The sequence below is a fragment of the Amphiprion ocellaris genome, chromosome 11 (assembly GCF_022539595.1).
Source record: "Amphiprion ocellaris isolate individual 3 ecotype Okinawa chromosome 11, ASM2253959v1, whole genome shotgun sequence".
Taxonomy (NCBI): Eukaryota; Metazoa; Chordata; class Actinopteri; family Pomacentridae; genus Amphiprion; species Amphiprion ocellaris.
In genome coordinates this window covers 4,259,033-4,271,245 of record NC_072776.1, presented here as the reverse complement: position 1 = coordinate 4,271,245, position 12,213 = coordinate 4,259,033, and the positions used below count along the sequence as shown (strand labels likewise).

The 12,213-nt window shown below is 37.4% G+C and overlaps 1 protein-coding gene across 5 annotated transcripts in view; it reads right to left on the bottom strand.

Moving 5' to 3' along the window:
- itprid2 (ITPR interacting domain containing 2) overlaps positions 1-12,213 on the bottom strand; it is a 59,692-nt gene that overhangs the window by 13,235 nt on the left and 34,244 nt on the right. For all 5 annotated transcript variants that reach the window (XM_055015115.1, XM_055015117.1, XM_055015118.1 and 2 more), the window contains 4 exons: positions 7,127-7,234; positions 5,282-5,666; positions 4,051-4,249; positions 1,819-1,867 (listed from right to left, as the gene is read on the bottom strand). In XM_055015115.1, the coding sequence (XP_054871090.1) occupies positions 1,819-1,867; positions 4,051-4,249; positions 5,282-5,666; positions 7,127-7,234 (741 nt within the window). The remainder of the gene's footprint in view (positions 1-1,818; positions 1,868-4,050; positions 4,250-5,281; positions 5,667-7,126; positions 7,235-12,213) is intronic.

Sequence of the window (12,213 nt, the reverse complement as noted above, 5' to 3'; positions counted from 1 at the left end):
ATTTGTCTAAATTAAAATTAAAAAGAAAAAAAAAACATTTTTATCCCCTATTAACAAAATGTTGAGTTCTTTTGGGATTTTCACGATGATTTTCTGTTGAATTTTATCATATATTTAAAGAGTTAGAGATTTGAGCATCAAGAGCTGTTTAGTTTGGGATTCCACTGCACCACATTTGACCTGTGAAGGATTAGAGCAGGGTGTCAAACTCATTTTAGTTCAGGTTCCACATTCAGCTCAATTCGATCTCAAGTGTTCCGGACCAGTAAAATCATAACATAATAACCAATAAATGATGACAACTCCAAATTTCTTTTATCTGCAAAGGCACAAAATATTTAGTCACAAGTATTTGGAATTGAAAAATATAGTATTTTACTTTAACATAGACAAAAAACAACAAAAGCAAGACAAAATATTACAAAAAAGGGGACACAAAACGACAAAAAATGAGACAAACGACACAAAACAAAAGAAAAAGTGACAAAAAATTTGACAAAAAATGGACAAACGAGAATAAAAAATGATAAAAGCATAAAAGAAAACAAAAACGATACAGAAAACAATTAATAAAGCAAAACACAAAATGACAAAAATGAGACAAAAAACACAAGCGAGACAAAAAAGAAACACAAAACAACAAAAATGAAAAACAAAATGACAAAAGAACAATGAACAATCTAGTATTTTACTTTATGTTGAAAACAACTTGTCATGGTCTAGAAATTATTTAAAATTTACAGTTTTACAATTTTACAATTAGCAGTTAATTTAATTTTTACACTTTACAAAGTCGTCCCACAGGCCGGATTGGACCCTCTGGTGGGCCGGTTTTGGCCCGCAGGCCGCACGTTTGACACCGTCGGATTAGAGGAGAAGTTCACATTCATTAGAGTCAAAAAGTGTAAAAACAGAAACAATCAAAAGATTTTTGATTGTCCCAGAACTAATGATGTGTGTTTCCATCAGGAAAAATAACCAAATCACAGCTTAACATTGTCATATTATAACAAAACACGTCTAATTTTAGGAAAAATCTGCTAAAAATTAACCATTTGCACTAGAATTCTGAAACTATTTTTGTTGAAAAACGAAAAAATGCTGTACTCCTTGGTGCAACAGTTTTGCTACTGACAAAAATTCAGGGACTTTTCAGGTGAAATGTAAGCTTTGTTAGAGCAAACAGACAAGTATGGAAACAAGAAAAGCAGACATGTATGGAGACTAAATAAAATATAAGAGGTACACCATCTTTAGGATGTAGAATCCCATTTTTTACAGTATTTAAAACACCCCTGGGCACTTGGAAGACTTTTGTACATGTTGATTCCAGATTTTTTCATTTTTTTGCAAAAGAAATAATTACGGAAATTAACTTTTCCATTTTCTATGATTTGTGGTACTAAAACTGTGTTCTGCTGCACAAAACACATTTCTCAAGTCTCTCCACTTCCAGCCATGACTGTGCTGTTTCCACAGAGGTGCAGGACTTTATACTGCAGTGAAAAATGAGAGTTAAAGCGCGACAGAAGTAAAAAAATGGCCAGAAACTCTTCGGGACTTGGAGGGTTTAAACAGAATCCACTGATGTGTTTCAGCGCGGAAACGTTGAGCTGCAGAGGATTTGAGGAAATCTTCAGAGTAAACAGACAAAGTTCAAGAGCCATCTTTACGAACGTTTTCAAAGGAGAGGAATAGATCCAGTAAGACCTCGGAGACACACATGATGCATTTTGTCCAGAAGCACTGGATGAATGTGGAGCGTAAACACAACATCTGTTTGGATAAACTCATTCAGAAATAACAATCAGAACTCACCGGCGGCTCTGGACGTTCTGGACTGCGACTCATCTTCGTTGCTCTGAATCTGAACGACAAACCACAGGCGGAATTTTAGAGGAAAGAAACAAAAAAGCTGCTGATGTTCAGCGTCTTCACTTGAAGAAACAAAGACAGAGGCTTCCCTGAAGCTGCTAACCCTCCTGTTGTCCTCATTTACGGGCACTAAAATACTGTCTCCTTGTCTGAAAAAAAAATCCAAAAATTCAGCAAAAAAATTTCCCAAATTTCTGAAAATTTGCAAAACCTTCTGGAAGAAAATTCCAATAATTCCTTAAAAGTTTCCCTTAAAAGTTTTACTTCAAAAAAAATCCCCAAATTTGGCAAGAAAATTTGTGTAAATATTTTCAAAAAATTAGTAAAAATCTTTCAAAAAAATCCTAAAGGTATCTAAAATGATTACATATATATCAGTAAAACTTCTAATATTTTCTTTAACAACATTCACAAAAAAATTCAACCAAGATCCTGCGAAATTCGCTAGATTTTGGTTGATTTTTTTGTGAATGTTCTTAAGAAACCTTTTTAACATTTCTTTTTTTCCACCAAAAAATATTCAAAGATTCCACAAAATGTTGAAAATGTGGACATCAGAAGATTCACTGTGAAAATGTATTTTTTTCCCCACATTTTCAAACTTTAAAACGGGTCAATTTTAACCCGCAGGACGACACGAGGGTTAAACTGCTGGGCAGATTTATGCAGATAGAGCGGCTCAACATGCTTCACTGGAGTCTTCAGAAGGTACAGATCACTGTAAAGGGCAATACACACTGGTTTTGTCCATCTCTACTAGTCTGAGTGGGGTTTTTTTTGTGTGTTTCTGGCAATATAACTGAAGTGTAAAGTCCTCAAGCGGTCATTGAAATCACACAAACCTCCTGCTGTCTATATGTTGTGACTGAAACACAGCTGGTCCGCTTGCTGTTGTGTTTTAGCTGGTTTTAAGGACAGTAGCATCATAACTGAGCTCTGAGTCTCATTCTAGACTAATCACATCTACTGACGTTCTTCTGATGCAGTGACAACGGGACTCATTTGCATAAATTTGCCTTCTTTTCTGTTTACTAGCAGCAGCTTGTTAATATGGCAAAATAACTAACTCATAGCTATGGAAGGTGATTTGAATGATCGGAAAATCAAACAACGTGTTTATTTTGAACACATTGCTAAATGTTTCTACTGGCGTGCCGCAGGGCTAAGCTCCAAGCCCACGTCTGTTTGTTTTTTATGTGGATACTTTGGGCACATGTGTCCCTAATGCCAAACTTCATTTTTATGCTGATGATTCAGTCATATACTGCTGTGGCTCTACTCCTGTGTTGTCCTGCAGGTCAAAATTGACTCGGTTTAAAGTTTGAAAATGTGGAAAAAAAACATATTTTGACAGCGAAACTTCTGATGTCCACATTTTCAACATTTTTGGGAAATCTTTGAACATTTTTTGGTGGAAAAACAGAAATGTTAAAAATGTTTCTTAAGAACATTCAAAAAAAAAAATCAACCAAAATCCACTAAATTTCGCTGAATTTTGTTTTTTTTGTGAATGTTCTTAAAGAACATAGAAGTTTTAATGATATATATGTAATCACTTTAGATATTTTTAGGATTTTTTTGGAAGATTTTTACTAATTTTTTGAAAATATTTACACAAATAATCTTGCCAAATTTGGGGATTTTTTTTAAAGTAAAACTTTTAAGGGAAACTTTTAAGGAATTATTGGAATTTTCTTCCAGAAGGTTTTGCAAATTTTTAGAAATTTGGGGGAATTTTTTTGCTGATTTTTTTCCAGAGAAGGAAACAGTATTTTTTGGTGCCCGTAAATGTGGACAACAGGAGGGTTAAGGTTCATCATGCTTTGTAGAACCCTCACTCACCACTGCACCTTTTATGATCGAGTTGAACAGCCCTCTTTGGCAAAGCGCCGTCTTACGCACTGGTACACTTTTATTTACAAAGCCAGCCTAGGTCTACTTCCACATTCTTTATGTCACTACATCTCTAAAACCCACAGCAGTTACTGTTTACTTTCCAATTATTTGTACTTAAACGTGCCAAAGGTTCATTCTGAATTTGGGAAACACTGTTTTAAGTCCTCTGCACCTGCTGCTAAAAACAGCGCTGTGACTCATCCGTGAGGGAAGAGGTTTTTCTCTGGCGTTACCAAATACAAGCATGAAGAACCCACAAGAACCCAGAGAACCTCGTACCTCCTCCATGTCAAAAGAGTCAGCGTTTTCTGAGCGAAGCTGGGCCAGCTGAGGCGGTGTGAGGCTAGCAGGAGCTTTATCTGAGGTGGAGGTCAGGTTCTTCTCCTCCTTCACCTCCTGACCTCCCTCTTCTGTTCTCTGATTGGTTGACTGAAGGTCGGCTGAGTCTGGTTGTGGTCCGGTGCTGCTCTGGTCAGGACTGAAGGGAAGTCAGATGATTAGTAGAAACTGAGTGATAAGTACCTTTACCTGTAAAGTACTCCAGATCTGACCTCAGAGAAACAGATAGAAATGGCAGGTAATTATCCCGTTAATTCAAAAATTACTTCACAAATGTGCAAAAAAAATAACGTGTTGAAATAAAATACAATTATTATTATTTAAAATTAAACCAGCAGTGTTTATATTGAGCAGAGTAGCGACAAGTATGGAAACAATTTCAAAATGAAAGTAGTAAATTATTTATAGTACCAGTTTTTGCAGTACTGGTGACACCTGTGTTGCAAAATCACTTCTTAAAACCCACTTTTACAGACTTGCTTTTATGTGAGGTTTACTTCTAGCTTTAATTAGTTTTAGTGCTTTATTCTGTATATTTCAGATGTTCTCTCTTGTTTTATTTTACTTTTAGCTGCCTGGTTCTTTGATGTGATGTCGTCTCTCTAATTCTTTAATTCTCAATTTTTTTTTACTTTTAATTTTAACCCCTAATCTTGTTCTTTAATTTTCAAACTGCCTAGTTCCCTACATTGAGTTGCATGCTAATCTAGCTAATTATTCATTTTATTTATTGTCATTTTTACTGTTTATTTTTAATTGACTGCGCTGATTCTCTCTGCCTTTGCATGTTTTAACTGTCAGAGCACTTTGGGAACACTATTCTTCAGGGTGCTACACAAATAAAGTTATTATTATGTTATTATTATTACCTGAGGGCACTTGGAAAAATATTGTACATGCTGGTTCCAGTTTCCTAATTCTTGAAAAAAAAAAAGAAATTTAACTTAAATTTATTTTCTTTTTTATGACTTATGATCATCTAACTGGTATACTGAATAAACCGAAGCCCCTAGTTGTGGTTGTGCTGTTTCCATAGAGATAAAGTGCTTTAAACTGCAGTGAAAAATGAAAATGTAAAAATGTGACGGAATCAAAAAACGCCCAGAAACTGTTCGGGTTCAGAAAAAAGTCCTGGTTTCAGTGTTAACTAACTACCACTAGCTGCTGCTACCTGTTGTCTGTCAGCCGATCTGACTCTCCATCTCCGTTGGTTTCCTCGGTAACCGTCGCCAGGGAACAGTTGTCTTTCTTGCGTGTGTGCTTCTGGCTGACCGTCTCCACCTGGTGGCCGGAGGTGGTCCTGCAGTCGTCCTGATCCGTGCCGGCGTATGCGTGTCCGTTGGTGTGTGTGTGATCGGAGGCGGTTGTGTGTCCGTTCGGCTGCTGGTTGCTCGTCTGACCTTCAGGCGACTCGGGCGAAGCCGCCAGCAGGTTGTGTTTGCTGATGCTCTTCTTCAGGAGCTGCTTGGCGACGTTCACGGCCGACCTGCTCTTCTTCTGAGGAGGCGACTGTTCACCGACGCTTCCTGCTCCGCCTCCTTCTCCTCCGTCTCCTCCTGAGAAAGATACAAGACGAAGAGATCAGTTTAAAATGCACCTTCACTCATTTCAATCAATCAATCAGAGTTTATTTCCAGTTTATTTCATTTACAAAAGACCAAAAGGTTACCAAAGTGCTTTATGGTAAAACAAGAGAGTAACTTAAAAACAACACAGTAACTTAAAACAGAGACAGCAGTAAAACATACACCTAAAGCTAGTACATAAAACCAAAATAAAATGTCACCATGCCACTAGGTATTGCAAGCCATTTTAAACAGAAAGGTTTGGAGCTTTGATTTATAAAGACCCAGGGCAGTGATGGTGGATCTTGTTCCACAGTCTGGGTTCTACAGAGAACATCTGGCCACCCCAGGGTTTATATTCTGACCTCAGGACTTCAAGCAGAGCTCAGAGCTCTTTTTTGGTCCCGTAAAGTTAAAAGCTCTGATAAATAAAGGGAAGCAAGACCGTTAATAGCTTTAAAATCAAACATTAAAAGTTTAAGAAGAATTCTGGACTGGAAGCCAGTGGAGAGAGTAAAGGACTGGGGTGATGTGCTCACGTCTGGGGGTGTTTGTTAAAAGATGAGTTGCAGGCGGTTGATAGACGACTAGGAGATGGCAATATAAAGTGCCTTGCAGTAGTCCAGTCTGGAGCTGATAAAAGCATGAATGGCTTTTTCAAGGTCGGTGTGGTTTAAAAAAGGCTCGACTTTGGCCAAAAGGTGCAACTGAAAGAAACTTGCTCTGACTACTGGGTCAATTTGTTTGTTAAATTTCAAGTCTCTGTCAAACACCACCCCAAGATTTTTGACGGCAGGTCTCAAAGTCATTGAACTGAAACCTGATATATCAGTACCCCCAAACACAATGCATTCAGTATTGTCCTCATTTAGAAGTAAAAAGTTAGATGAGAGCCACTCCTTAATGTCCCTAACACAGCTAGTAACCCTACACAGCGATTCATTTTCTGTTGGTTGCTCTGGTAGGTAAATCTAAATGTCGTCCATGTAACAGTGGAAAGAGATTATGCTTTGCTATGACAAACCCAAGCGGCAGCATATAAAGGGAGAACAGAGTAGGGTGGAGTGGTTGGTGGTTTGAATGGTGGGTTGGTTGGTTGGTTTGTTGGTGGGTTGGTGGTTTGAATGGTGGGTTGATGGGTTGGTTAGTATGTAGGTAGGTAGGTATGTAGGTAGGTAGGTAGGTAGGTAGGTAGGTAAGTACTTTACTAATCCCAATGGAAATTCAAGTAGTTTATTCAGGTAGTGTATTCATGATCTGAAAAGGTTAAAGTTAACTAAATATGATTGGAATTCATGTGGACCTTTCATTTCACGACTAAAAGTATGACTTCATAATCACAGATTATCCAGCTCTTCAGTTATTTACTGCTTCAAGGGTCAAAGCAATGATTCTTTTTCTAGTTTGATGACTACAAAAAAACAGTGGATTAGTGCAGTTGCCATGCTTACCGAGGTCTTTGGAGCTGATGCGTTGGACCGGCTGTCCGGAAACCTGACTGTAGAGCTGGAAGAACTCGTTAGCGACCGTCGTCAGGACCTCGATCTGACGGAAACGACCTGAGAGAGACAAGAACAAAACAGCAGTCACAGAGAACCGTTAAAATGAGCAACAGAAACACGCAGAAATACCGCAAAGTAAACAAACTAATGAATTTAACACATTAAGAAACCTAGGGAAAAGAAGCAGGTTTTGAGAAGTTTGACATGGACACATTCAGAGGTAAACGACTCCATAGCTCAGGGGCAAAGACAACAAAAGCTCAACCTCCTGTTATCTTAAGTCAAGCTCTCATATGCTGGTTTTCTGATCTGAGAGACTTTAGGTCAACATGCACCGCCTCAAACTGGAAACGTACTCCCTTCATCGGTCATTTATATATCCCCTAAAAACTCACTTCAGTGTATCAAATTTATAAACTCTGAACTTTTTAAATCTGAAAATAACACCTTCCTACCTTAAAATGGCTTAAATGTAACTCTACAGCATTGTTTTCTCTAAGATGTGCAGATCTATGCAGTCAGAACTCGTGTCTGCTGCTCAATGGAGCTCAAGTTCACCCACAAATCTGCTCAAACACTATAAAACTACTCTAACAAGTTGCACAATTGGTGAGATTCAGTCATAATGACGGAACCAGACGCTGACTCTCAAGCAGAAACTGACAGTATCGATTCTTCGGGTTTGTTACATATAAATCCCTGAAGTGTGAATCTGTGTCTTTAAAATGCTCATTGGTGCTCTGCAGTTTGTAGTTGGAAACACTCCGTCACGCCGCTGACTGCTTGTTTTGCTCATGACATGTTCACAAAGCAAGCAGAGGGGGGGCTTAAGTCTGCACTCAGCGAGCACTTTATTAGGATATAGTCTGTCAGGCCTCCTTTCGCTCTCACACAGCCTCACTTCTTAATGTCACGGATTCCACAACGTGCTGGAAATGCTGCTTCAGGATTCTGCTCACATTATTTCTTCACATCTGTCAGCTCCACATCCCAGAGGACTGGATTCAGATGTGCTGACTGGAGAGGAAGAAGTTCACCCAGCTCTAGGTGACTTGTGCTTTAGGACGTGGTGGAGGCAGCCATTCGATGCTAAATGGTAGCCACAGACCAGGGGTGACAAACATGCGGCCCGCGGGCCAAAACCGGCCCTCCAGAGGGTCCAATCTGGCCCTCAAAGAGTAAAAATTCCAGAGAAGTTTTTGTGTGTTGTTGTTTTTTTGTCTGTTTTGTTTTTGTTGTCTGACTTTTGTCGTCTGTGTCACGTTTTTGTCATTTTGTTTCTCGTTTTTGTCCTTTTGTGTCTTTTGTTGTCTCGCTTGTGTTGTCCATTTTTTTTGTCATTTTTGTAATTTTTTTACTTATGTCCATTTTTTGTCATTTTGTAACTTTCTAATCAATTTTTTTGTCTCTTTTTTGTTTTGTTTCGTGTCATTTGTCTCATTTGTTGTCATTTTGTGTCTCATTTTTGTCATTTTGTGTCTTATTTTTGTAATGTTTTGTGTTGTTTTGTCTTTTATGTCTGACTTTTGTCATTTTGATCATAAAGTAAAATACTCTATCGTTCAGTTCCAGATACCTGTGAGTAAATATTTTGTGCCTTTTTGTAGACACTCTGTGATCTGGAAGTTGTAATGTGTAAATGATAAACTGAAGCAATATACTTTTTGACACTAAAACAAAGGAAACATTAGGAGTTGTGGTTATTTATAGGTTATTATGCTGTGATTTTCCTGGTCACTGGAGATCAAACTGGGCTGAATGTGGAACTAACCTGAACTAAGATGAGTTTGACACTGTCGCCATAGAGGGATGCAAAAGGTCAGCAGTTATATTTAAATAGACTGTGGTGTTTAAACAATGACTGGCCAGGTCCCAAAGTGTGGTAAGAAACATTCTGTGGACCATTACAACACCACTAACCTGCAACAACACAGGTTGGGTTCATGGATTCTAGTTGACGAGCTACCATCTACAGTCTTTTACGCTTTTGTTTCTGCAGTAATAAACTGAAAAAAAGCCTAACGTTGGGCCTAAACGTGGACGTTGGAGCTTCCTCCTCCTGCGGTTGTGTAAGTTGAGCTGTCAGTCTCATTGCTAACAGGATGATGACTTGCATACTTCCCCTCCTCCCCTCCATCGCTCGCTGTCTAAATACTTGTCAGTCTGTTATGAAACTCGGTCTTCTGCTGTCCATCTGTAAACACCTCTAAAGTCATCACCTGAAATACTGCACAGTCCTGTTCTGTCGTTTTCTCCCACCTCTGACCTCTCGCTTCTTAAAAAAGACTCTGGGCTCATAAATTTTCAGTTACATCACAGCTGGGACAATCTGGTGATTCTCAGTCTTATTTAATCACGGACTGAAACGCTCGCTCCAGACGGAAAGCGCTGGAACTGCTGCGGCAGCGAGTTTAGGAATATCGCTGATGGGTGCAGTGGAGAGCAGCATTACCACGTTCTCAGGTGTTTACACAGAGAGAAGAAACAGAAGAAGGCAAGAGAAGCCTCTGTTCTGAAGAACCGTTCATGTTCTGAAGAACCATTCATGTTCTGAATAAACACTCATGTTGAGAAACTGTTAATGGTAGACTGAGAAGATTGCATCGGTTGTACTATTTTTTGGAATACATGAAACCCTATTTTTGTGGAATACTTGGTGTGTCCCAGCCTCACTCAGACTCTACCTCCAGCGGCCGCCAGGTAAATTGAGTTTGAGACCGCTGTGTTAGCTAAAAAGAGGATTAGAAGTAGATAGAGACCAAACTTGAGCTAAAAGGAGCGTGAATGTTGGGGCCTCGATCCATCAGGGGGAAACAAAAACAAATCAAAACAGATGATGTTTCTCAGTCTGCTAGCAGTAGGCAGCTCAGCTTCACACATCAATAACATGCCAAGTTTTCCACTTATTCTTCACTCTCAAAGTGGTGAAATGAATGCACATTAAACAAGCTTCAAATGATGTGAAAGAAGCTACAAATAAAGAAGAAAATATGAATGCTTAAACTCAAGGGTCCGTCATTCTCTAAACGATTCCAGAGCCTCTTCTAGCAGCCGTCTGAGTGTGATGATAGTAATACTGTTTCCTGCTGCCTGCTGACGCTGCATTAATGCTCGTTCTGAGGACCCTAAAACAGGAAGTGAGGAATCAGTGAGAGCAACACAGACTCCCCCTTTTTTCTCTCTTTATCCCGGGAGATTTCTCCTCATGGTGAGAACAAGGCCTTACATAACAAACAACAACACGCACATGTGTGTCTGGGATCCAGGGAACCGATGGAAGAGGATGAGAATGTTCTGGAAGAGAAAAAAGCTTTCAGGAACTGCAGACGGACCCAGACGCTGTTAAAGGAGAAATCCGCCTAAAGTACAGGATCCATCACCGCAAACTTCTACTAAACTAAATCCATCCAGGGCGAATGCTGGGACTGAATATTACCCTTCAGGTTCCAACTACTGCTCTCCTCTCACATGTTCTCAGTGTCAGATATGTGCAAAGACTGAAAATCAACAATGCAATATTGGTACTGACTTTATCCCTCTCAATCCCTATACCCACCAGTGTCGTTATTTTTTTAATTCATTTATTTTGTATTCCTCTTTATATATTCATATTTATTTCCTTCTTTTTTAACTGATTTATTTTTATTCACTCTTTACTTTTTAATTTATTCATTTCTCTTTATATTTACACATTTATTTCCTTATTTTTTCAAAGATTTATTTTTTATTTATTCTTTTATTTATTTCTCTTTATATTTACACATTCATTTCCTTATTTTTTACAGATTTACTTTTATTTGTTTTTTATTTATTCCTCTTTATATTTACACATTCATTGAATTATTTTTTAGAGATTTATTTTTATTTATTCTTTCATTTATGCCTCTTTAAATGTACACACTTGTTTCCTTATTTCTCAACAGATTTATTTTTTATTTATTCTTTTATCTATTTCTCTTTATATTTACACTTACATTTATTTCCTTATTTAACAGATTTATTTATTATTTCATTTATTCCTCTTTACATTTACACATTTATTTCCTTATTTTTTAACAGATGTATTTTTATTTATTCCTCTTTATATTTACCCATTTATTTCCTTATTTTTCACAGATTTATTTTTAATTTATTCTTTTATTTCTCTTTATGTTTACATATTTATTTCCTTTTTTTAAACAGATTTATCTTTTATTTATTCTTCTTTATATTTACACATTTATTTCCTTATTTTTTAACATTTATTTTTTATTTCTTCTTTTATTTATTTCTCTTAATGTTTACACATTTATTTCCTTATTTTTTCAGATTTATTTTTTTATTTATTCTTTTATTTATTTCTCTTCATATTTACACATTTATTTCCTTATTTTTTAACAGATTTATTTTTTATTTATTCTTTTATTTATTCCTCTTTATATTTACACATTTATTTCTGTTTTTTTCACAGATTTATTTTTTTATTTATTCTTTTATTCATTCCTCTTTGTAATTACACATTTATTTCCTTATTTTTTAACAGATTTATCTTTTATTATGGCAATCAGCAGCTCAGAACCAGTCTTACAATAGGTCATCGATAAACTTTTCTTGATCAGCATAAATGCCGATGTGTTGAGCTTGTATCTCAGTCCGTGTACATTTATGGTCAGCCTCCTTCTACCTGTTTGTCATTACTCATAACAAGCAGTAGATCCACACTCTAATAACACTAATAATGCCCATAAACGCTCCTGTCACACACAACAAGCATTAAAAAGGCTGTGCAACCTGTTCCTGCTTCATTTGCATCATCAAACACGCTGGGAGGTCTAAATTTGGTGAAATTAGTCAAACATAATTTGAATGCTCTTTGTGTGTTTATTTATGTCACAAATTTAGGCGCAGGATGCTTACATAACTAAATTTCCCTGCATCCAGCCAAGAAAGATCATGTTTCCGATGCGAGTAATAAATAAACACAGATCAGAGCGATCGCAGAATAAAGACGACGTGTGAGCGCACCGCTGCAGTTTATGGTCTGTAAACTGAACGCA